Raw genomic sequence first — 26,996 nt, 5'->3', positions numbered from 1 at the left:
GCGCCCAGCGTGGATGACGAAAAATAGACAGCCCGGGATTCGGAATTATTTACAGGTAAAGTCACCTTGTTCGCACCGGGGACCATTTGCCTAAACTATTTCCAGTATTTCGCGTTACGTTCGGAAATTAGACCATGACAAACAAAAACTCTTTGACAGGAATACAAAAGCAGAGATTTTAGTATGCTGACGTTTCTCTGGTGGTTGAGTGGCTCAGTTTTATAGAGCTGCTTATAATAAACAGGCAAACCATTTTGCTTTACAAAATTGCAGAAACTGAGCAGAACACCTGGATTCACAACTTGAACATGAGGCATGGTTAAGCTGCTTTTAGTGTTTAAAAAGCTATTATGTAGTTTGGTCCTGGGGCAATGGCTTTTAAAGGAAAGAATCGCAGCGCTTACATAATCAGGGAACTGTGCTTACGCTAAGCGTATTTTACAGCTTAGCAGGGAATGTGTTCTTCACGTCACAATTCGCATCAAACAAATTTGCTACAGTTGAATAATTGTGCTCAACTCCTGCGAAACTTTCACTGCGAAAACAGTGACTTAAAAATTTGATTTGCATTCGCAGAAAAAAACGTGCTTTACTTGTGACAAAAGTAGGCAGGGGCGACTAGTGTACTTTAGTGTTTAAGCCATTGGACCCTTTCGGTTCAGAAAAAAAAAAAAGTTCACAGATTTACACATAATTTACAGGGTTTACAGAAGGTAATGGTGAAAGACTTCTCTTGAAATATTAGTCCATGAAATGCTTTACTTTTTGAGAAAACGGTAAAACAATACAAATTCTCATTAGCGAGAATTACGGATTTGTTATAAACACATGTCATGACACGGCGAAACGCGCGAAAACAGGAGTGGCTCGCACATTATTTTCCAAGCTTGCACGTCACAGTAAGCGGAAAATGGTGATTGTAAGCGCAGACTTTGGTGGTCATGAGAACCATGTAATTTTGCCCTGTAAGTAGGTTTGGTAAGGCCTACAGTTCAAACATGTAAAGTCAAAAAAAGATTGTTAGTACATGAGGGGAAATCTTGTGAAACTGGTGCAATTTGACTCTGCTTCACTGCGTAAGCAAAGAATTGACACATCAGAAGCGCGGATATTATCGCTTACATAAAGCATATTTCACAGCTTAGCAGGGATATTTTTGCTTGTGCGCGGGGAAACTTGTCATATGTAATCTTTTGCTTTGAACTAATTGCACAGATATTTCAGCGCCTGCACAGTAAGCGGAGAATGGTGGTTGTATAATAAATGGGCAGAGTTTGGTTGAAGCAGACAGAGCCATAAAACTGGGCCGTGTTCTATAGGTGAAATTATAGCTTGACATTTTATGACAGTTTTGGTCTCTGCGACGTACACATACAAATACAGAGTCAGATACAAACATTACGGTGCAGAAATCGTGCAATTGAAATGTCTCATACGAGCGCCCCCCTATCGGCAGGAGTAGGAAAATAAAGGAGTATCCTACAAATTAATTATGTAAAATCACGTAAAATAATATCAAATGGAAGCTTTTGGAAGTTGAGCTTAATTCCTATCATAAAACATATTAAAATTATTGATTAATTAACCACCAGTGACCCTCAGTATATCTCCAAAATTCACCCCAGTCCTTGCAGTAATAATACCTGGCGCTTTGTATCCTTTGGCAAGAGGCGCGTTATAAATACGGTTATTATTATTATTATTAAGATCTTCAATGATTTTGTCTTGAGATTTGGCTGCCCACAAAAACTCCAACCTGACCAGGGAAGGGAGTTTGAAAATCATCCATTCAGAAGGCTTCAAAACCTATCTGGCGTCACACCCTCACGTACCACCCTCTACCATCCGCAAGGAAATGGCCAGGTGGAAAGATTTAACATGACTCTGTTGGGGATGCTACAGACCTTGCCTGAGAGAGAGAAGTCCCGCTGGAGTGGTCTAGAAAGTGATCATGTTATTTTTAAGGCCGCTCAGAACTGTGTTCATGAAAGTAGTACAGATCAAAAAAGGCTGTTCAATCTCACTACATGTAAGTCATTGTTAAACATGTTAAATATGAAGAAGTCTGTAGTGGAATTGCCACCTCACATTGACACAGGGACCTTTGTGAATAATTTAGGTTCTTATTTTGACCAGAAAGTTATGAAAATCTGTGTCAGAATTCATTCAGGTCTTGGTGGACAATGTAGTACTCGTAATGTACCAAGTGACAACTCCAATGCACGACTTCAGCACATTTTTTGTCAGTTCAAATGTTTAGTAGAAAATGATGTTAAGAACTTGGTCATGAAGTCTAACAAGAAAACTTGTGGTTCTGATCCAATTGGCACTAAGTTTGTTGTTGATTTTCTGATTTAACCTGCAGTTTGGAATGCGATCGTGGCGTTACATGCATCCAACCTAACAGGGCCCATTTCATAAAGCCTGTATTTGCTTAGCACAAAATAGTATTGCTTAGCAGAACTGGTTACCAGCCCAATTTTACTTAAATTTGAAATATTGTGGACTTGTGGATGGTGCCCCAATAAATTTGTGGCTAGTAAAGAAATTTTGTAAGCAGTATTTTCTGCTATGAGATAAAACAGGTGGGCCCTGGTATGTGACATTTTTTTAAAAGCACTTTGGGAGAAGGGAAGGGAATCTTGAGGGATCGAAAGCATCCTTGAGAGGACGCAAGTGTAGTTGGAAACTTTGCTCTTCTTATCTTGAAACCTAAGCGTTGCTGCATATCTTAAAACAATAAGCGTAGCTTGACTCAGGAGAGAAAGCGCACCTTTTCAGATCGTCAGTGATCTTGGAATGTAATCGTAGCTGCATACCTTGGAACATAAGCGTAACTTGACTGTTGACTCTGTATTAGAGCGTAACTGGGAGAAACTCATGGAATTCAAGCGTAGCTCCAAAGCTTGGAACGTAACCATATCTTTTGCAACAACTCTTTGATTGCAATTAGTCAAGTTGCGACTGCCATTATTCAACTCACTCGGTTAATGGTGCTGCTATGACTATGTACCATAAAAGTAGTCCAGTCGAATTCCTGCTTGGTTAACCACTTTTGTCGCATACGTAAAACGAAAACTTTTCACGACAACTTTTACAAAACACAACAAGACATTGGTGGCACAATCCTTCAATTCTTCCAACACAAGTTTTACTTATATCATTGAGTTTCAGCAAACAATATGCCCAGATGCTTCTTGGGCAATGGTACTTAAAATTTTGAGACCATAGTAAAGTATAGGCCTATCAATCTAAATTCCGCTAGTTGCCTAAATCATTACCTCAAAAATCTACAAACTAATATTTCATTTACAGAACTCAAAAATAATGTTTTGTTTAACAAATTATGCTTTGACTGTTTGAGGGAAGTTTGTTTTATCAATACATTTTTTAAAACCATTCATAAAAATTTCTTATTTACCTGTCCTTTGTACAATTGTATATGGGTTTTTTTCTTTTTTCTTCTTTATAAAACATTGATTATGCTACTCACACAACACTGTCAATATAACAAAATGCAATATTCCTACATTTTGACGACATCAATAATTTTGTAATAACAAAATTATTAGGAGTAATGAGATAAAACAGAGCATTGCAACGCTGCGATCATAAGTAATAATGGATTTGACAAGTGAGGTGTACCGACTGACAAACCCATGATGACAAACATGTACTTTGATGTCTGGATCCCAACCCCTCCCAAGCTCACGGCGAGACCTGCTAGCTGGGAGTTCAAAGCGCGCGGGATTACACCTGCAGGACCCCACGAAATATGGCATGGGTGGTGTAGTAACTTGCAAAGTAGCTTGTCATCCCCCCACAAGGTCGAACACAGATTGTCCAGGAACTGCATGAATCGCACCCTGGAATCTCGCGAATGAAATCACTCGCTCGTAGCTATGTGTGGTGGCCAAACAAGGACAGAGACCGGGAAGATAAAGTTAAACAGTGCACCGCATGTCAAATCTCCACCCACTGCTCCACTTCACCCCTGGGAGTTCCCTAGTCGGCCATGGTCGCGTTTGCACTTGGACTATGCAGGCCCATTTATGGGTAGAATGTTATTGGTGATAGTTGATGCACACAGTAAGTGGTTGGACATCCATGACATGCAAAGTACAACGTCACAAGCCACTGTTGAACGGCTTCGTCAGACCTTTGCAACCCATGGTCTGCCGGAAATAATTGTCACAGACAACAGCAGCAACTTCCCAAGCGCAGACTTTGAAGACTTTTTGCGACTGAATGGCATAAAACATGTCAGATCAGCACCGTTCCACCCCTCTTCCAATGGTTTGGCAGAGAGGGCAGTGCAGTCGTTTAAAGCTGCAATGTTACGCATGACTGGAGGTACCCGCATGACTGGAGGTACAGTTGAAACCAAATTGTCACGATTCCTAATGAGTTATCGCATTACACCTCACGCAACCATAGGTGTATCCCCCGCAGAGATGTTGATGAAACGCAAACTTGCACACGGCTTGATGCAATTCGTCCTAATATCCAAGTCCGTGTTGACAGCAAGCAGTTCTCGCAGAAGGTGAACCATGATAAACACACCAAACTGCGCACCTTCAATACCAACGACTCAGTGTATGCCGAAAACTACGCTACTGGACCACGTTGGATTGCCGGTTTGATTTCGGGACGAGTTGGAAGCTGTATGTTTACAGTTCAGCTGGATGATGGACGTGTCTGGAGAAGACATGTGGATCAATTACGACCCCGTCAGTTGCTTGTTACACCCCCCAACAATGATCCTATGGCACCACGAAGGGAGGAGGAAGATGATAGGAGCAAGTCTAGTTCCTGTGCGGACAACCAACCTGAACAGCCAACGGATCTAAGCCAATCTGTGAACAATTCTCCAAACCCAGACCTTCGCCGATCAACGCGCAACCACAATAAACCCCCTCGCTACAGATTCCACGATTCCTAACTGTTGTAACTGTTTAGTGGAATTATGCGTGTATGACATTGATAACAACTGATGGACAGGCTGGATGTTTTTGAAGTGTAGTTGAACAGTTGTTCAATCTTTTGATTTGTTATTGGAAATTACAAGGAGTAATCATGGTAATTGTTAAAATCTTTAAAGGTTACTTGATTGTGTTAATACTACTTAGTGTGTTAAATTGCAGAGTAAAATAATGCTTTCTTTTATGATGTGCCTTGGTGATTGGTAATCAAACCTAAGTCCTCAATTATTGATACCAGGACTTCAGAAAATTGTTTTTTTTTGGTATTCTCTAAGGGACATTTGTTTTTTGTTACATTAGCTGGGAAGTGTTGCATTTAACTAAAGGGAGAGGAGTTGTAGTAACTTGCAAAGTAGCTTTTCTATATAGCGCCCTCTCTTGGTTGTTACTGTTTAGTATTATTGTCGTTTACAAAATGGCTGCTGTTGAGTTCAGTCTTGTTTAAAAAAGCTACGTTCAGTTCAGTTAAGAATTGTCTAAACGACTGGTTATAACAGAGGGAACCTGTGGGGCCATAGAAAAGCTTACACAGACTCTCTGAATGCTAATCTTACGTTCGTTTTTTTACCATTATTTACAATTTGTATTCATAATCTGAATACGTACATGTAGTCTTTTAAGTCATACATGTACTCTTGAAAAATTGTAAAAAAAAATATTTAAATTTGGTTCAGCGAATTAGTTTTTCTACGGACTGCTCTTCTCCATTCCTGGAATAACATTGTACCTTTGAAGTCACTAGTCTATTTTGTAGCCCAAATACATGTAGCCCAATTCAGCCGTTGTGTCTCTTCAAGAAGTAAAACAAGTAAGGTCATGTTTAAATACACAAATGCCGTGCAAGCCTGTCTGTTTCTTGACATTTGACATAATATGTAGAACAGTATACACTGTACATGTATAGGATTTGAGGCATTGCATGGTGAGGTACATGTACTGTATCAATGTATATTTAGTTTGCGGTAACACCATGTGTGTATCTACTTGCCAGGTAGAGTTATTCTTAGGGAACTGTCTTGTTTTTATTCTACTGCCGCGGAGTAGATAATCGGAGGTTTGGGAGACTTCTCAGTTCTAAAAAGAACTGCCCTGCTTTTTAACTATTACCAGGGGGGATGGTATAGAAAATAGACTGGACTACTACTTTAGCTTATACATGTAGGATCGTAATTAACTGTACTGCCGCGGAGTCAGTTCTGAATTGGTCTCAACGTTTCGACTACATGTAGCTTGCTCTAGTCATCGTCAGGAGACTTAAACTCGGATTTCATTAGGCTTTTATAACGTAGCATACTGTAGAAGTGACAATAAAAGCGTAGCATAAACAATCGGCTACAAAACTTTGGTTGTAAGTGTCCCTTTATTTTCAGTTTAGTGGTAAAATATAGAATAGTTAGAAGATTAACAGGAATAATTAGTTAGGGTGGGGAAAAGAGAGTGAGTGAGATGTGAAAATGCTGTGCAAAGGCAGTTGACTTCAAAAGCTGAGAGTGAGAGGACGTAAGAGGTTCTGCGATATAGCCACCAACCAGTGCATGTAGCTAAACAGACTTGTGCATCAGTTGGCATACAGTTTTTATGCCGAAGCCAAAGCTCAGTGAAATCAGCCACTGAAGCAAGACGTTAAAAGTTTAACGCGGTATTGCCTCAAGCCAGCGGAAACACGTATGAGGGCCAGCAGACCTAACCGGCACAACCCACTACTTCGCATTGAGAAACCGTAAATTTTATAATTCCTTTTACCTCAAAACTGAAAATTGCCAACTCAAGAAGTATAAATTTGCAGACTAAATTCATTGTGATTTTATTACATAATAGATCACTCTTTCTTTAGAGTTTGAAGTGACAGTTTTGACGTGATGGAGGGAGAATTTTGCTTTTCAATAACCTTGCAATTCTTCAAACTGTATAGAAGTTGCCACTGCTAAAGTTGCTGGTAGTTATTTAACTCTCTTCACCAAGTTGGGACTAAATAATAGTTTTTGGTGTTGTTACAGATGTAAGATATGAAATTTATGTACTCCCATGTTTCGATAGTTTTGACTCACTGTCTTTATTAATAGATGGCCTTGAATGAGGATTGGAGATTAAACGAAATTGGAGATTAAACTTGGGGGTCCCAAGACCCAAATGAAAAGTTTTGAGTCATTCTACATGTAAGTTATAACCTGTAGGCCAACATATATCCCAATGCATGCTTGCACGCACACACAAATCACAATACCATAACACCATGCACCCACACACAAATCACACGCGCACGCACGCATCACAACAATATTAAACACACACGCATGTTTGTAATATGGTGTCAACCAAGGACTTCTTTCTGTTCTCCCATTGTTTGGGCATAAAAAAAAAACGAACAAAAAACTGTTTTCAGGCTATATCCTGAACACCTAGAAATTTGGATATTACAATAAATAGTTTGGTATGTTAATGTATTGTAGTGTTTTCTTCCAATAGTATAAATGAGGTATGTTGACCTTAACCCCTTCCTTCCTTCCTTCCTGTGAAAGTTGTACATTTCTCTATCAACCATTGGTACTAGTTTAAAGTTAAAAAGCTGACCATCAAGAGTTGACCATGGCAGTCTAACTAATTGTTCACTTATACTCACTGTATACCAAGGGCACCATAATATATACTTTCTGCTTCCTGCCCCATGTTGTCACTTGGATATTAAGCCAATAAACATTCCTTTTGTCTCTAGTTTCTGCTTTGAACTTGAATGGCAAGCACAAAAGCAATCTGCATTAGGGCAATTCCACGGTAACTCGCGTTACATTTAAGGGGTAGTTCCATTAAAGGAACACGTTGCCTTGGATCGGACGAGTTGGTCAAAACAAAAGCGTTTGTAACCGTTTTTTTTTTAAATGCATATGGTTGGAAAGATGTTTTAAAAGTAGAATACAATGATCCACACAAGTTTGCCTCAAAATTGCGTGGTTTTCCTTCTACTGTGCGAACTAACATGGTCGGCCATTTATGGGGGTCAAAATTTTGACCCCCATAAATGGCCGACGTGTTAGTCGACAAGGTTAAAGGAAAACCACGTAATTTCGAGGCATGTTTGTGTGGATCATTGTATTCTACTTTTACAACATCTTTCTACCCATATGCATTTTATAAAAAACGGTTACAAACGCTTTTCAAAGACCAACTCGACCGATCCAAGGCAACGTGTTCCTTTAATGTTTGGGCTGGTATTCTTTTATTTTGAGGTCAGATAAGCAGAATTTCTCTGAGGAACACTAATGGAGTTATGACTAACAATCCCCCTCAAAAAAAATTCTAAAACACTGTTCGTGTTCTTTTGACAACAGCTTAATTTTCGGTAACTCATGTTACATAAAAAGGACATAGCATAAAAAACTTCAGCTATGTTTTCAAATTCTCCTCGAACTGGGCAACCCTGATAGAAAATTTTCTGTGTTTCTATGACATAGGCATGTAAGATGAATGATTACATTCAAATAATAACAAAACAATTGATAACAAATCCGAGAGGACCTCTCATGTCGGTAACTCGCGTTACGGTAACTCGCGCTACACTTTGTCTGCGAAAAAATGATGTCTCATTTCATGCATATATCATGTCAAGTTTGCAACATTTAGGGCCTACTACATAAAACAAATTGATAACAAGTAGGATTACCCATTTATGTAACTACTAACTACATGTAACTCATCCTGTACACACTGGCATACACATACATACAGTATGTATGGTGCACATACATACAACTTGGCTGCGTCTAGTGTGATTCCATTGGATACCAACCAGCTGTACACTACACTTACAAAAGTAAATGGAAAGAAATCACTGCTTTCCAGAAAAGGTAAATGATCTACATGTGTGCTCATTGTTTCATTTGAAATCTACAATGTCCTGTACATATGTACATCAAGTGTAAAGTTTCAAAAGTTGGTTGAAAACTTGTAGTGGCAGCGATTGTTGGCTATGTCTGGCTTCTTAACATGCTTAAGCTTCACCATCATACTGCGGAGCCGATAGAAGATGACGTCCCTTGAAAAAGGCCATTTCAATTTATTTCCTGCTGCCTCCATCACTGACTTGAAAGTCATTGTCTTCTCCAATTGCAATGACTTCACCTGGGAAAAGGATGTCCTCATAATTCACAGCATACCAGTACCCAACCTGAATCAATGCGTCTCCTGTCGTCATGTCTTTCCTTGGTGGATGCTTATCTTTTGAGAGAAGTAGTGCTACAGTAGCTCCATTTACATCTTCAGTAGAGAAGTGCATGCATGTAATTCCAGTGATCTGTTCGGCTTTATCAAACACAGAGTTCAAGACAAGTGACTGATTGTGTTTGTGGATGTCTTCTGATGTCACTTCATGGACATTGACATTTTCATGTCAATTGTTGCATCAACAAAAGTCACAGCATTGATGGCTTTACGTGTTGAAACCTTGCTCCACACATGACGCTTCGTTGAATGTCCAATCATCCACTGGGCCTTTCCCTTGGGATGTTGCAAAACAATTCCATTTGATCTGGTTGTTTTGCTTGGTTTGTAGAGGTACAATGGTTACACCTGAACGATTTTCGAACTGCGATGCTGGGCCACTGATGACCAGATTGACACTCCTTTGACACACTTTTGATGATACCAGTCCATGTAGGCCACAATTGTGTCTTTTGTTTTAGTGTGTTGTAATTATATTACATATAATTACTGTAGTACATGTACCTTGCCCTAAAACACGCATGGGCCATACATTTGTATTGAAAAACTGCATCAAATAGGTGGTAACTCGCGTTACCTATGGTAACTCGCGTTACATGGTAACTCGCGTTACAGCTTTTAGATGCTTATATTTTAAATATTTGGATGAGTAAGCAGAAAATGGCATCATAGGAAGTTATAGTATTGAGTTTAATTAGAAAATAATGAATCTCATGATTTGTTTTAGTTCAGAAGAATTATTAAAGGAAAAAGTAGGTGTTTCGGTAACTCGCGTTACAATGTCTCTAGTGCATAATATTCCCAAGCGTAGAATTAAGCAGTGATGAAATATCAACTTTCTTTCTGGCCAGGGAAGAAGAATGACTTATTACAATATTATTAATCATTTGGCTTGGTTTTGTTCAATTATTTTCTCTGAAATATCATACCCTTTCCAATTACCATTTATTTCATGGATTCTTTTGACAAATTGTCCTTAAAACAATTTTTGTCATATTTTGAAAAATCTTCAAGCTTAAAAAAAAAAAATTCACAATGCAAAACTAGAACTCATATTATAAATAAATTATAGTGCCTAAACTTTCATTTCTTGAAGTTGAAATTTTCATGTAATGTCCACCTTTCCATGAATTGCCCATTAGCTTTCTTCATCACTCTATTTATATTATAAATCACCAATCGATAGCTAGTACATGTAGGTACACAGGCGCAGTGATTATTAGAGCATTTTCTACTTACTTTCCATTCCACTTTGATGACTTGGTGCCTGGTAGGATTGGTTTACTACATCAACCATGTCAACATCATTAACAGTTGTTGTTCTTGATTCCATTTTCATGCCTAACAAAAATTGATAGAAACACTAACATAAGTTTTGGTTGGGGAAAAAAGTCTTTGGTCAAGTTGATCTATTTTAAAAAGATTTCATCTGACCTGGAACTAAACAATATAATACACAACCTATACCTGGGATAATCCCCCAGAGTCGATAATCATTAAAAGGCACTGAACACGTTTGGTAATTGTCAAAGACCAGTCTTCCTATTTGGTGTATCCCAACATGCATACAATAACAAGCCTGTGAAAATTTGGACTCAATTAATCATTGAAGTTGCAAGAAAAAGATAAAAGAAAAAACACCTTTGTTGTACAAAATAGTGCCCTGCTTTTAGCATGTTCAGATAGGAATTAAAGGTTTCTGGTTAGAAGTCTTTTATAATTTTAGTAAGAAACTACCTTTTTCAAAAACTACGTTACTTCAGAGGGAGTCGCTTCTATATATCAACAGCTCTCTGTTGCTCGTTACCAAGTAAGGTTGAAACCTTTTTGAGTAATTACCAAACATGTACAGTTCCTTTAACAATCGTCATTATGTACTCCCCTGGAGGTATGGTCAGGGAGACAGCTCATCCTACCCGCTTCAATAAATTTACACACCACAGTGGCAGAAAAGATCTCACACCTAAAGCAGTGGAGGAGGACTAGTATGAGGTACAATGTAGTACAAACAACAACTACCGTTACACAATAATATTTTCATTTGGAATGGTCTTGGGACCCCCCCCCCTGATCTGTCCTTTTTGGACTATACATGTAGGCAAACAAATTTGCCATTATTGCTAAAACAAACAAAATATTATCTGAGCAATATCTCGGTCATGGGATCCCCCCAGCACCCCCAGAGGTCTGTCGAAGTTGGACTGTAGGCAAAAATAGGGTAATGGCTAAAACTGCAACTCATAATAACAATAATAATTATAATAAGGACATTTATATTGCGCATGTATCCATGGTGCTCAAAGCGCATGAAAAGAAGAAAACAGAAACAAATCAACAGAGGGAAGAGGGAACATCAGGAAAACACAAGAAATAAACTACTGAAAAGCTGTTTGAAACAAAAGAAATTTCAATTTGTCTTTAAAAGTGTCCACGGTGCCACTATCCCGAATGTGTTTTGGCAACTGATTCCATAGGAATGGTCCAGCGTGCGCAAAGGACTCCCCCAGTTAATGTAGTGCGCGTTTTGGGCACTGCAAGTAAGCCGGAATCCAAAGCACGAAGACGCCTGGAGGAAACATAGCACTGAATGAGACTGATATTATATTCAGGGGCGGAACCGTGGACACAATGAAAGACAAACAACAATATTTTATATATGATGCGAGATTCAATGGGCAGCCAATGCAAGTAATGAGGGACTGGGCTGATGTGGTCTTTATCTAGTGAGTGTTATGAGACGAGCTGCAGAATTTTGAAGTCTCTGTAACCGTGTGAGTTGATTTTTGTTACATTATATGCTATACTGCCCTCTTGTGTTGGTAAATCTTCTTTTTTACTGTTAAAAATAGAAGGACGTTACGTTATATGTTATACCGCCCTCTTGTGTTGGTAACTATAGGCAGTTGCCTTTGCTCGTCCCCAGCGCCTTGCTTTAACCAAAGGCGCTGGGATGGGCAAATGTATCATGCACTGTCATTGGTTTAGAAATGCGCAGTCCCATCATGCATCGCACTCACACTGCACCATATTTCTATGCACTGTACTCATGACGTACTTCCTGAACAAGAATCTGTGCAAGCGATTAGCCCATCCCAGCGGTCCTGGATAGACTGGCCGCTGGGGCCAAGCGAAGCAGTTGCCATGCGGGCAGCCATCTTGTATTACATGTGATTCCTGAGAGTTAGAGAACATGACCCGATGATACTACAACAGAAATGTGTCTTTGTCTCTATTTATAAACTATAAACAACAATTTTGAGGCAATTGAAAGAAATGTACATTACCAAAGTCTAGCCTAGATGAAATGAAGGCATGAACAACATTTTCGGTTGCTGGACGGGTTAAATATTTACGAATGAATCCCAAATTACGTAAGTAATATCGAACAGATTTACAAACAGAAGATATATGAGCAGACATTACCACCATAGAAGAATCAAAAATGACTCCCAGATTGCGGAAAGTCGCAGACGGAGCAATGTCAACATTACCGATCTTAATGGATGGTAAACTAATCTTACTTAGTTGAGATACAGACCCTACACATACAGCATTCAGATTTGCCATCATTCAATTTTAAAGAGCTAGAACACATCCACAATCTGATATCTTCAGCACAAGATTCAAGCATGTGGATTGCCTCAAAAGCATCATCCTGGTCAGATTTGAAAGTAACATTAATGTATATCTGAATATCATCAGCGTAACAATGGTACTTTACATCATGACGTTCAATAATGCTTTTGAGGCTAGAAGCAAGTAAATTGAAAACAACAGTGGGCTGCCAACTGATCCCTGAGGAACTCCATGATTAAGCAGAACTCAGACTTGGAATCATGGACACAAATAGTTTGGGCAGCGTCAAGCTAGCACCGGATTCAGCACCGGATTCAGTGTCAAGCTAGCACCGGATTCAGCCTCACATTCACGCTCATATACAAATTACAATGGTGTCTCAACACGGCTATTCGCAAAATTGGTATAAACCCAAAAGAGTCAGAAAAAAGGTTGTTTTTCCTTTTAGAACACTGAGACTTTTTGATACGTTATTTCACCAAGAAATGGTAGAGATAAAAAAAAAATCTCACTAATGTAATCAGACAGATCAAAAAATGTGTAATGTATGAAGAGAGTATTCTTTTACAAAGGCTCATGAAGCTCGCTGTGAGGGTTATTCAATAACATTATGCGTAACTTCAAGAACCCATATCTCAAAAAGGTTGCGGCAGAACCTGTTTAAGATTCAACATATACATGGTGGCTCACTGGGGATTTCTTATTTTACTGATCATTACCGGTACGGTATGTTACCCACACATTAGGAAATAAACTTTTTGAATTGATAAACATGGTGATTTATGTAGCAGTATGCCATACATGCCATAAAGCAGACTGACTCAAGTCTAGTGTTTGCTTCCCATAATGCATTGTATCACCTTATAACATAGCCGCCCGCATGTAACAGTCAACTCTCATTATCTGGAATAAAGCTTGACTTATAATCATAACATACGAAGTTGTATCTTCTTACATGGTGTCAGAGTAACCCGTAATGGCCACTTTGGGATCTATCGGTGAGTTTTTCATCAAAAAAGAAAACGTGGTTGATGTACACGGACCGCCTTGGCGAATATTTTACGGCCAACAACATAACGGACTCCACACGAAAACGGGCAATCCTAAACTCCGTGGTTGTATCACAGACGTACAAGCTTATCAGCGATCTTCTTGATCTTCTTGCTCCAAAGAAACCAAACCAAGCTACGTACATCCAGCTGGTAAACACATTGAAGAAGCATTTTAAGCCTAAAAAGTCCAGCATTATCGCCCGTTTCCAGTTCAACAGCCGATACCGACAGTCAGGTGAAACGATTGCTGACTATCTTACAGCCCTACGTGCACTCGCCAGTGACTGCAACTACGGACAAAAGCTTGATGTCATGCTGAGAGATCGGCTGGTTTGTGGTGTGCAGGATGAACGGATCCAGAAATCCGTGCTCTCCCAACCAGAGGATAAACTTGACCTCAAACGGACAGTGGAACTTGCACAATCAATGCAGCTTGCAGAAGAGTGGAACTGCTGGTCCGGTTTTCAATTCAGAACCGGGTAGAACCGGGTAACCGAAGGGACCGCCCAAGCTTACAACATATGCATCTCAACCCCCAGAAATGCCGATTGGGTCTCGCACAAGTATCATATGTCGGTCATGTATTCACCGCCACTGGCCTTCGGCCCGATCCAGCAAAAGTCAGTGCTATTACCGACATGCCCCCGCCTGAGGACATCACTGCCCTACAACGCTTCCTTGGCATGGTGACATACCTGGCCAAGTTCATACCGAATCTAAGCGACTTAGCAGCCCCACTACGCCAGCTCACACATAACGACGTCCACTGGTGCTGGTTAGACCGTCACAACGCAGTGTTTTTGGAAATCAAGGACAAGATCGCTCACGCACCAACACTCAAGTACTTCGACGTCAAGAAACCAATCACAGTGACATGCGATGCCTCAAAGTTTGGCCTTGGTGCAGCTTGCCTGCAAGAGGGCGACCCCATAGCGTACGCCTCACGCACTATGACCGACACCGAACAACGGCATGCACAGATCAAGAAAGAACTGCAGTTCCATGACTACATCTACGGTAAAGACATTATCGTTGAAACTGATCACCAGCCATTGGTCACTTTCTTAAGAAGCCCCTGCTTAGCGCCCCTGCCCGGCTCCAACGCATGCTTCTCCGCTTGCAGAAATACAACATCACCCTTGTGTACAAGAAAGGGAAAGAACTTTTTATCGCAGACACTTTGTCACGCACTCCATTGACAACCACTGATAACGACAACCTCGACCTGAAATTCATGACCCTCCTACCAATCTCCGATACACGACTTGCACAGCTCAAAGCAGCAACTGCCCATGATGCCACCATGCAACAACTAACTGATGTCATCAGTCGCGGATGGCCTTCACACGCCAACAACGCCCCTCTGGATACTCGCCCCTACTTCCCATTCAGAGAAGAACCGACCCTCAAGCGCAGCATAATTCTGAAGGGACAAAAGGCCATCATCCCCAAGTCGCTTCGTACGGAATACACCAAACTATTGCACGAAGGTCACCCACGTATCGAAGCTTCCAAACGCAGAGCCAAAGATATAGTTTACTGGCCTTCATATCAAACAGTCCGTCTTGGAATGCACAGTTTGCAACGCTACCAAAGCACACCAACAGAAAGAACCATCAAAAAGCTACCCACCACAAAATCTCCCCTGGGAACATATCAGTGTTGACCTTTTCCAATGGAACGGTATGAATTACCTAGCCCTTGGCAACTCATACTCCGGCTGGTTTGATTTTGGGGATCCCCCGCATCGTCATCAGTGACAACGCACGACAATTTGATTGCTTTGCCTTCAAACAGTTTGCACAGTCATGGGGTTTTCAACATACAACAAGTAGTCCCTACTACCCCCAGTCCAATTGACTCGCAGAAAGCTCCGTCAAGCGTGCCAAACTACTCCTGGAAAAGACAATTCGCGAAGGATCCGACCTTTACCGGAACTTGCTGAACATTCGCAACGTCCCAACCGACCCCCAGCTTGGCTCACCTTTCCAACGTCTCATGTCACGGCGTCTTCGAACAACCGTCCCCACCTCGACGCCCCTCCCCAACCCAGCATCAACACACGCGTCACGGCTCAGTTACGTAAGCGCCACCAGCAGCAGAAGTCTTCATATGACAAATTCGCTAAGCCCCTCCGACCACTGAACCCAGGACAAGTTGTCCGCCTCCAGCTTGGCATTGTCATGAAGCACTCTGGCGACCCTCAATCAAATATAGTCAGTGCCCAAGGCAAGCTATACCGACACAACCGGAGACACCTCCTACCCGTCTCCGAACCACCCCCACAGCACTTGCCCGACATCTATGTGCCCCCTCAGCAGGAACCGCTCCCTCAACCCGCCATCCCCCCAGCCCCTGCACCGCAGCCTGCCATCACCCGCTCCGGTCGCATTTCCAAGCCGAACCCTAAATACACTGACAGATTTGTGTAACTGCTATTGCTATGCCAACAATGGATTTGTGCGGATTACCCGATTTCCTGCTAATGACTTTGGACTGTCCTCGACTATCAGATTTCCTGTAAACAGTTTGCTGTTTTTACTAACCACGCGTTGTACACTTCAAAGATGAGGGCAGAATAATCCCTTGTACACGCATTGAGTACTAAATAGTCCACCTTAGTACTGTAGGCAAAAGTGTTATTTGTTTCACGAGTTAATGTTTTCACCTCCTGTTCTTTTGAGGAAAAGATAATCACCATTGTTTCGCAACATTTAAGAAACAATTTTTTCTCTAAATTTGTTCCATGTTAAATTAGCTCAGTGAAGCAGTTGGACTTTAAATCAACGGACACTTATTTACAAACTCAGTTGTTCATACAATATCCATTTGGTATCCAAAGCTGTTTGTTTATGGCATCTTCTTTATTATGTGGACCATTTGTAAGTCTGAAATTCAGACCCTGATATTTTCATAAGTGAAAGCTATTTTGTTTATTTATACATTGTAATAAACTAAGAGGTACCTAGCAAGATATTATACACAATTTTGACAGCCCAGGCCTTTCAAATAAATCAAGGTAGAAGATTTTGAGTCCCTAACATCAGCATTTTTGACAGACCTCAACAACCTGTTAGATAATTGAGGTATTTAAGTGTTCGTTTACGAGAAGACCATGCAAAATCTTCAAAAATCGACAAGGTGGGGGGTCAGCAATTTAAACTCAAATCTTGGCTATTTGATCCCCACCTGGGACCATAACACCTGGTGGAGAAGCTCGCTCAAAAATCTTACAGTGGCCGAGTACGGGCACCAACTAGTTTCAGCGCAAAATTGACACTTCCGGGGAGTTTATTTGTAGTGTTTCTGGCGTACTGTTAGAGCCCCGTTAATTCCATTAAACTGTATCAATTTTTGTCGACATATACATCAAAAGAAAGAGCTCATCGTCCTCTTTACGATGAAATAATACAAAAATGTGTGAAAATTTTCACTTTAGATATCTAGGCATTAGGAAAACACTTGACAGTTCTACTAAGGAAAGTATTGCTTGCCTTTAATTTACGTCTGGAAGAGGATGTTATTATAACATTAAACAAATACATCAACAAAGATGATACATAAGTTTTTGCAAGTTTTGTGTATTAAGGTGGATAGGAGAGTTTTGTTTGCAGCAACGACCGTGATAATGGAAGTGGAACGTCCAGAACCGCCCACCCAGTTAGCGCGAAGTACCGCAAGAGGGCGCCCCACATTGCATTGCAACCCACCCCCCCCCCCCCAATCAAGAGCGATGTCAACATGTCAGCCATGGATATGGCGGCTGTATCGCTGCAGTGTGATTTTTATAATCTTGAGCATTGCAAAGATATCGAGTGTGGTGTATATCCCTCTTATCCGCGAGAGAGCAATACCGTGCATCTTCGTCAATGCACAAAAAACATACGGAGCCATTTGCAGAAGTGGAAAGTTGCTGCACATGATGTGAATGTCGAGTGGAAGTTGATCCTCCTGCGATGTGGGTTATTCGACGTTGATGCTTACAACAGTGATAAGACGATATGCCCGGCACATCGGTACAAGTTAGGGTTGAGTTGGACATCAACAAGGAAATGCTGTCATCCACTCCATGAAGGGAAAGGCAAACCATGTCGTGGTGCGAATAAAACAACTAGTCGTGAGGTGGGATAATCTTCCGCACGTCGCCACCAATTTATCCGCCGTTAATTAACATCAAAACCACATAATTTGTTTCTTACCTGAGAAGAAGGGTTACCGCATATATACATCAACAGTTTGTAAACAATGGTCAAAATTGGGCCGTTTTTGACTCCCAGTGACATCGAACTCCGCCATGTTCATGCTGTTTGGGTGTGTGAGTGTTGTTATAACGGGTTCTCCGTTACTTTATTGTTCGGATTCCGAAAACAGGACAAAGGCTACAACGGATTTGACGATACAAAATACAATAATTACAGATGATTTATTTTATACCTGTGCTCAGCTCACAGGAGCCATCTTGTCAACACAGTGTATTCAATCCCACAATGTATTTGGCATTCATGGTGCGCCTAATGGGCAAGTACCTCTCAATAGTAAAGTATGAATAAAACGTGTCCGTTACAGAATTGTAAACACGCTTCTTCATAAGCACATACTTGTTTCATCCTTGCTTTATGCAGCATACAGTATCTCACTGGATTTATTCAATTTCTCAAATTTTCAGCAAACGTGCAAGTCTTCATCAACTGATGACAATGTTACACATGATCTAGGTGCATTTGACTCTTCTTGGGCTCCAACCCCCCAACCAAAGAATGTGGAGTTGCAATCCCTGAACACTTTCCTTATCCAGAGTGGAAGGTCTCCTGTTGATGGACAACGTCGACCATTAGAAGAAGCATCTGATTATTAGGAGTACCATCCGTTATTATAGAAGAAAGGCAAAGGAAGCTTTTGGTTTAGTTCTCAACTGTTTGGCACCTGGTCAAGAAGATGGGCTTATGAAGATCACAGTTGGTGAAAAAGCTGCTGACTTATCACAAAGTGATCAAGATGTTGACAGCAGTACCAGCTCTCTAGTTGTGTGCTATCAAGCTGCAGACAACTGGTGTACCAAACGACAGATTTTATCAATATTGGCCCACAACATGACAAACATTACATTGTTACTTTGCACGTAAGTGGGCTGAAAAGATTGGCGAGATGCAAGCTGGCCCTTCTTGTTCCAGTACAGGTGTTGAGACTGTCAGTTCGGGAGCAGCTTCGGCCTCTATGTCCCAGGCAATCCTTCCTGGCTGGGCTCGCAAGATTTCAAAGGCAAGGAAGAGGTTTTCACAGCAAGTGAAGGATTTTTTGCTTGCTCAGTTCATGCTTGGCGCCAATACAGGAAAAAAGGAAAACCCAGAAACTGTGTCCCGGCGATTGAAAAGTCACTTTCACAGAGATGACTGGTTGATTACCCAACAGATAGCCAGCTTTTTTTCACGTCTTGCTCTCCTACAAAAATCTGGGACACTGCCATCAAAGAGCTGGACTGATGTGCAAAATAATGCTGTAGAATTGGTAGAAAGACAGGTTCTCGTGGATGCTGTACAGAACCAGTGTGAGCTTTGATGCATTTAAATGCATGATGCCATCGGACGCTTTAGTAGGGTCATATCTTTGGATTCCGTGACCATTTTTTTGCTACCTTTTTTTCTCAATGGATTTGGCTTCAGGAACCATTTAAAACGAAAATTAGCTCCTATGAACCTCTGAAATGTGATAGGAACTTTTTTTATTGCGCAATATTCAAAATGGCCGCCGACGCCATCTTGAAAAACATAAATGGTAAAAGCTCTGGCACCAGATGACCTAGATGGACATAGGAGATGTCCTTTCCCACTATATCTGACATGACAAATACACTGGAGTGGTAATTGTAAGGTTTGGGGGCCATCTTGACCTCTAAATCCAATATGGCCGCCGACGCCATCTTGAAAAACATCAATTGTAACAGCTCTGGCACCAGATGACCTAGACGGACAAAGGAGATGTCCTTTTCCACTATATCTGGCATGACAAATACACTGGAGTGGTTATTGTAATGTTTGGGGATCATCTTGACCTCTAAATCTAATATGGCCGCCGGACACCATCTTGAAAACTATAACTTTTCTTAGCTCTGGCACCAGATGACCTAGACGGACAAAGGAGATATCCTTTTCCACTGTATCTGGCATGGCAAATACACTGGAGTGGTTATTGTAAGGTTTGGGGACCATCTTGACCTTGAAATCCAATATGGCCGCTGGATTGCATCTTGAAAAACATAACTTTCATTAGCTATCGCACCAGATGACCTAGACAGACAAAAGATTTTCACTAAATTTGGCATTACAAGTCTACTGGAACGGTTATACAATAATTGTAGAGTGTGGGGATCATCCTAAACCCAAAATCCGAATGGCCGCTGTCGCCATCTCTCAAATTATGAATTGTAATAGCTCAGGCACAAGAAGAGCTGTACAAACAAATATGGTGTAATTTTCCACTATTTTTGGCATTACAACTGATTCTAACTGATTCAAGCACTCTCGATACATACGGGCAAAGAACTCGCGGTGTAATCCTTGCATTGGCCCAGGGCCAAAGATGACCAAGTGAGACCTAAACCAGAAGAACAGACTGTGCCAGGGTTTTCAGGGCTTCAGCCAACATGTCAAAACCAGAGGAAAGTCAAGCAATTTCATACGACATACCCCAACCCACTTGATAAGACGATTTATTTGATGTGATGTGTAAACTTGTAAAGCCAATCAATTCAAAGAGATAAAAATGCCTTTCGCAATAATTGTTGGTGATTATCCTGTAAACTTTCCACAAAATCATACCTTTCACATGACCTTTCCACATCAATATGTCACTCATCTACGCTATATTCAAGAGGTTTAAAGGGATCTGGCATCTTAGGTGTTTTGGTTCCAGTGGGTGTCATTGCAGATGGTTCTTTTTTTCGGCCCTTCGTGGGAAAAGAGCGGGTTCGATGCCTGTATAACTCTACTACGAGACTGTTCTGTCATGCCAGGACAAAAACACATGACTTGAAGCGTATTTGCTATTGAGGCTTTACTTGCCAAGCTCCGACTTTCAATTAGTGCTCAAGAACTTTCAGATTCACATGATGAACCTATATAAGTACAATGCTGATCTGATTGACCTACATGATTGTAGTTGACACTCTCTTCAAGGACTTTGAGGGTTCCCAACAAGCAGAATACTGGATTTCCTTCATGGAAATAGTGGAGATTCTGACTCAAAGTAACCATGTCATCAGAACGAGCAACTGGACAGAGTTCAAGTCTTCACTCAACCTCATGCTTCCATGGATGTGAATCTATGACAATGACACGTATAGTCGGCATCTTCCCGATTTTACGGCAGTACTTGATACCCTTCCTGAAGACCAGGCTGCATTCAAGGAATATGGTATGTTGCGCACTCAATAATTGGAAAACCATACTCATGTGTCGTCCTTGACATTTGGATAGAGCCAACAATGAATATGGGCTCTAAGCTGACATCTGGATGACTGGCAATTCCAAACAATGAAAAGTAACTCCTTTCAGACACTCGAAATAGCAAGCATCAGAACTTTCAACTCGAGAATTGCAGTAAGGATGGAGGAAATGGAGTGTAACGCTTTGGCCTTTGTTCTCTGGCTGGTCGAAACGAGTGGTGCCCAATCTTGAAGACATCCTGCAGAATCGTGTTGTGCCTTCCGTTGCAATCTTCAACGTCAATGGAACCATGCGTAAGACACAGAAAAGCAAGCTCCCGCAAAAGTCTTACTTCGACTGCCATTCCAGAGCCTGATGTATACACATAGATCCTCGATATGGGCCTCATATGGCGCTTGACCATTCCTACTACTGAAGACAAACTGCCAATCAACAATGTTTTCATGAAATCAGAAGATTTCCATGCTCTCCTGAGCACACCTGAGAACAAGGCAAGATCCGCCTTCATGTTTTCCTCCAAGAAGCTTTCCTAAAAACAGCAGAGTTAACCAGTATTGAGATCATCTACGTGTAGTAGGCAGAACTGCTAAGAATCTCGCAGGCAGTCTGATGCCAGAGCTTAATATTGTGCCCATGCAGAGGCAGACACATGCCATATTCACCCTCTACATTGTGCTTTGTTCTTAAGGCTACTCAGAAGCAGTCATTTTTGATACTGAGAACACTGACAACTTTGTACAAGTGGCATATGTTTCTCAGAATACATCAGGGCTCATGTGTGTGTATAACGCAAACATCAACTAATCGGTGCCCGGTGTTAGTGAGATGTGGCAATGGCCACTTCCATCATACCACTTTATGTTCTTTGGGTGTGACGATAACTCTGGTTTCTATGGATCAATTGGGTTGAAAAGTCCAAAGAGGCACAAGACCTGCTAGACTGCTAGATAAAACAGCTCCCTGTAACACAAAAGATTATCAGCAATTTGGAGCAATTTGTCATACGTGTATGGCGATTGTAAAAGCAAGACCCTGGGAGAAGTCCGAGCTGCCAAGTGAAAAGTGCAGGAAAAAGAGCACTATTTGGCTTGTGCCTGACTTGGACAGTCTCTGTCCACACTTGGGAGCGTGCATACTAACTAAGTTAAGAAGTCACCCCTCACCAATAGGCCATGGGTTGCATCTTGCAAATGGCTTGTGTCTGCCAATCCGTTATACTAAGCCCCCCCCCCCCCCATTCCCTGATCCATGTCCCTACCAACAAACCCGCAGACACATGACAACAGTGATAGCGGCAGCTAAGTGAAAAGTGAGATAGGTTGTGATAGTGAAGCTGCTATGATGTGAATCTTGGATTTAGAGGTAAGGATGGTTCCAGAACTATAAAAAAAACATTTTAAAATTAATTTGTTAAGCCAGAAATAGTGGGAAATGACACACTATTTGTTATTATAGCTCTTCTTGTGCCACAGCTTTCACATTTCAAATTTTCAAGATGGCGTTCGGCGGCCATATTGGATTTCGAGGTCAAGATGGTCCCTTATAATATTACCACTCCAGTGTATTTGGCATGCCAGATATAGTGGAAAAGGATATCTCCTTTGTCCGTCTAGGTCATCTGGTGCCAGAGCCAATGAAAGTTAGTTTTTTCAAGATGGCTTCCGGCGGCCATATTGGATTTAGAGGACAAGATGGTCCCCAAACCTCACAATAACCCTTCCAGTGTATTTGTCATGCCAGATATAGTGGAAAAGGACATCTCCTTTGTCCGTCTAGGTCATCTGGTGCCAGAGCTATTACAATTTATGTTTTTCAAGATGGCGTCCGGCGGCCATATTGGATTTGGAGGTCAAGATGGGCCCCAAACCTTACAATAACCACTCCAGTGTATTTGTCATGCCAGATATAGTGGAAAAGGACATCTCCTTTGTCCATCTAGGTCATCTGGTGCCAGAGCTATTACAATTTATGTTTTTCAAGATGGCGTCGGCAGCCATTTTGAATATTGCGCAATAAAAAAGGTTCCTATCACATTTCAGAGGTTCATAGGAGCTAATTTTCCTTTTAAATGGTTCCTGAACTCAAATCCATCGAGAAAAAAAGGTAGCAAAAAAATGGTCACGGAATCCAAAGATATGACCCTACTACTTATCAAGTGTTCGTTTTTGATTAAACATTCAGTACTACTCTTCCATTTTTTATTTTTTTTTTAATCTCAAAATGTTGATGTTCCCAAACTACACCTAGCCAATTAGCTTTCCAATTGTCTCGTTACCATCAGGGCTGATTTTCACACCCCAAAAAATCCATCACTCAATGGCCAGTACTGCTTTCAACTGTGATGCCGTTTGAGTATTATCTATGGTGTAATACTTGTACCACTCTATCTTGACTGTATACATGTACATGTACATGTAGTCAGGGAATACCACACACAGGTAGTGTGAAGGTAAAAACTAAAACATATTAGTCCAGTCAATCTATCAGAAATACTGGCTTGACCTGGAAAAAATTGCAACAGAATTGATTTCAACGGTTATGGGTTCCATAAACACCCAAGTTTAACATATCAGAAGTCCTCCAAAATCCAAGTGGCGGAAAGCCGTCAAATTTGCATAATTATGTTAATTAGTTTCCGCCATTAGCTGAAAATGAAAAAACATGCATATCTTGATAACAAAGAGGGCAAGCATGCTCAAAATGGTGTTTATACCCACGTTTGTGGTCATGGAGTCAAGTGAAGAAATAAATAAACTTTCAAAAGTGTCGAAAAGCCTTCAAGTTTTCATAATTTTGTTAATTAGTTTTTGTCATTAGTGGCAAAACATGCATATCTTGACATCAAATAGGGCTAGCATGCTCAAAATGGTGTATATATATACCCGTTTATACATGCAGAAGTTCTTGAATCAGAGTTTGTTCAGACCAGTTTCTTAATCACACTTAAGAGGAATGCAAGGGTTTTTTTCACACAAGCATGGATGATGTCCTCTGTCTTTGCGCTTTCAATCATGAAAGTATCAGCCACTTTTGACAATTCATTGGTACGGATCTTGGGGACAGGCCTACTTGCTTTCCAATGCCATACAGCCTTGGTGTCGTGTCACACCCCAAAAGTGCTTGAGCACACAGAAGGGCCAAGCTCCTCCTTCCGGATGTTCCACATGCGATTATTATTTTGTTTCGGCTTTGGCATGAAGAATAAGGATCTGCCTTATAGTATTTGCATGGTGAGAAGAAGCACTAAACAGGTCGGTGTCATTCCAACAAGCACAGTGTCATTGGACAAGGGATGCTGCAATGGCTTCTTGGACATTTTGTAGAAACATCCATATATCAACAAATACTTCCTGGAAAGGTGTTGATCGTCGCATGGATTACTGTTGGGCATGACTGTCAAAAGTGGCTGATAATTTCATGGTGGAAAGCCCAAAGGAAGATCATCCATGCTGCTGAAAAGGCACTGCATTGCTCTACAGCGGAGATCAATCAATTATTCTTAATAAACTGCGATTGAAGAACTTCAGTGACGAGACTTTAACAGACTGACAGAGCTTGAAATATGTCGAGGCTAGCAATTTGGCACCTACTGAGGCATCTGACAAGATCCACAGTATGCGAAGTTACTACCAAATTCAAGAATGAGGGGGGGGGGGACCGATGACTTAAATCGACTGGATTGTGGTTGGGCACAAGAGCTACTCATGATATCCCACTGGAACAAAGCCAACAAGTTGGGAGATCTACCCACGATGGGTTGGTTTTAACTCTTAACATCATACCACTACCCAAATCGGGCCACCTCTCTACACCAGATAACTATACCGGGGATCATTCTGTCTTGTCTTGTCATGAAGACATACAACTGTCTGATTCTGACTTATGGTTTCCGTCCAAAGAGAACCACAACTGGGCAGATCCTTGCCCTGCTGAGGCAAATACTGGTCGGAGTCAGTGACAAGAACATGTCATGTGTCATTACCTTCACCGACTTCAAGAAAGCCAATGGCACCGTCCACCGATGCCATCCAGAGCTAGCTGTTGGCACCCTTATTCTGTGGGATTCCATGGATGGATGGAAACAACAGCAAGGGCAGGAGGAGACTAATATTTGTAGATCAGCTGACGAATGGTGCAACACGATCCCGAGAGTGCGTCGGCTGAAGACAACCTCTCGCTCAACTGAATTGGCAATGGTCAAACAGAACCTGTTGCCAGTGAAAACTGACTTGCCACCTGCACATAATGAAAGATATGCAACATGTTTTTCCACCAAATGGAAGAAACTAATTAGCATAACTTTGCAAATTTGAAGGCTTCCCAACACTTTTGAAAGGTAGTTCATTTTTTCATTGAACTCCTTGACCATGAAAACACGGGTATAGACACCATTTTAAGCATGTTAGCCTTCTTTGTTTTTAAGATATGCCTGTTTTTATTTTCAGCTAATTAATAGCGGAAACTAATTAACATAATTTTGGACATTTGAAAGCTATCCAACACTTTTAAAAGGTTTATCCTTTCTTCATTGGACTTCTTGACCATAAAAACATGGGTATAGACGCAATTTTGAACATGCTAGCCCTCTTTGTTGTCAAGATATGCATGGTTTTTCATTTTCAGCTAATGGCGGAAACTAATAAACACAATTATGCAAATTTGAAGACTTTCCGTCACTTTTTAAAGGTTATCCCTTTCTTCATTGGGCTCCTTGACCATGAAAACATGGGTATAGACACCATTTTGAGCATGCTAGCCCTCTTTGTTGTCAAGATATGCATGGATTTTCATTTTCAGCTAATGGCGGAAACTAATTAACACAATTTTGCAAATTTGAAGACTTTTCGTCACTTTTTAAAGATTATTCCTTTCTTCATTGGACTTCTTGACCATGAAAACATGGGTATAGAAACCATTTTGAGCATGCTAATGGCGGAAACTAATGGCTAATGAGCTAATGGCGGAAACTAATTAACATAATTATGCAAATTTGACGGCTTTCCGCCACTTGGCTTTTGGAGGACTTTTGATATGTTAAACGTGGGTGTCTATAGACCCCAGTACAGTTGAAATAAATTCTGTTGAAATTTTTTCCAGGTCCAGCTGCAGTGTGACTGGACTATATTGAACTGTTGCACTCATGATGTCAATAAATAAAACCATTGACACTTATTGTGTTATTCTCTAAACTATAATAAAGTCCTGGTGTGTTTATTTTGTTATCTAATGTTTTCTAATTAACTTATTCTGAAGAGGATATTGGCTTTGCAGTACTGCAAATGCCTGACAAGGACCAAATAACTGGCACTGATAGCTACTCATGTGATCATACAAATCAGAAAGGGTGAAAGGCTTGGAGGAGGGGGCTATAATTAAAATATGAATCAGGATTTGAGTATGACAAACTAAACAAAACATTTAAATATAAGGTCAGTGTCTGAATCCTGAGGAAATTGGTCATGTTTACCAAAAATACTTAATTAAAGATTCAGGGACCAACATAATTGTTTCATGTAGGGTGATGAGAGGTTTGCTTCATGTCCAATGCATCGAGACTACCGTTGAAAACGAGGCAATCGCAAATCACAAGAGGTACCAGTTTTGAATGATGCAATGCTAAACTGCCATTATAAGGCAAAAACAGGCACCTGCCATTTCAAACAAAAAACTGCTGGCAAATATTTTATTGATGCTACCTAAGGACCATAATAAGACCTCTCTTTCACCTG

General features: G+C 40.9%; 1 protein-coding gene across 5 annotated transcripts in view; it reads right to left on the bottom strand.

Moving 5' to 3' along the window:
* LOC139945427 (uncharacterized) overlaps positions 1 to 26,996 on the bottom strand; it is a 144,013-nt gene that overhangs the window by 104,349 nt on the left and 12,668 nt on the right. For 2 of the 5 annotated variants that reach the window (XR_011787074.1, XM_071942779.1), the window contains exons 1-2: positions 25,250 to 25,373; positions 10,437 to 10,538 (exon numbers count right to left, since the gene is read on the bottom strand). Coding sequence is in view for 4 of the 5 variants with exons in the window: in XM_071942779.1 (XP_071798880.1) it covers positions 10,437 to 10,538; positions 25,250 to 25,295 (148 nt within the window). In the remaining variant the exon portion in view is untranslated. Of the gene's footprint in view, positions 1 to 10,436; positions 10,539 to 12,252; positions 12,321 to 25,249; positions 25,374 to 26,996 lie in introns of those variants that run through there. The other 3 variants (XM_071942776.1, XM_071942778.1, XM_071942777.1) reach the window with 3 other exon arrangements.

Source organism: Asterias amurensis, chromosome 12, assembly GCF_032118995.1.
Source record: "Asterias amurensis chromosome 12, ASM3211899v1".
Taxonomy (NCBI): domain Eukaryota; kingdom Metazoa; phylum Echinodermata; class Asteroidea; order Forcipulatida; family Asteriidae; genus Asterias; species Asterias amurensis.
This window is presented reverse-complemented; position numbering and strand designations above follow the sequence as displayed.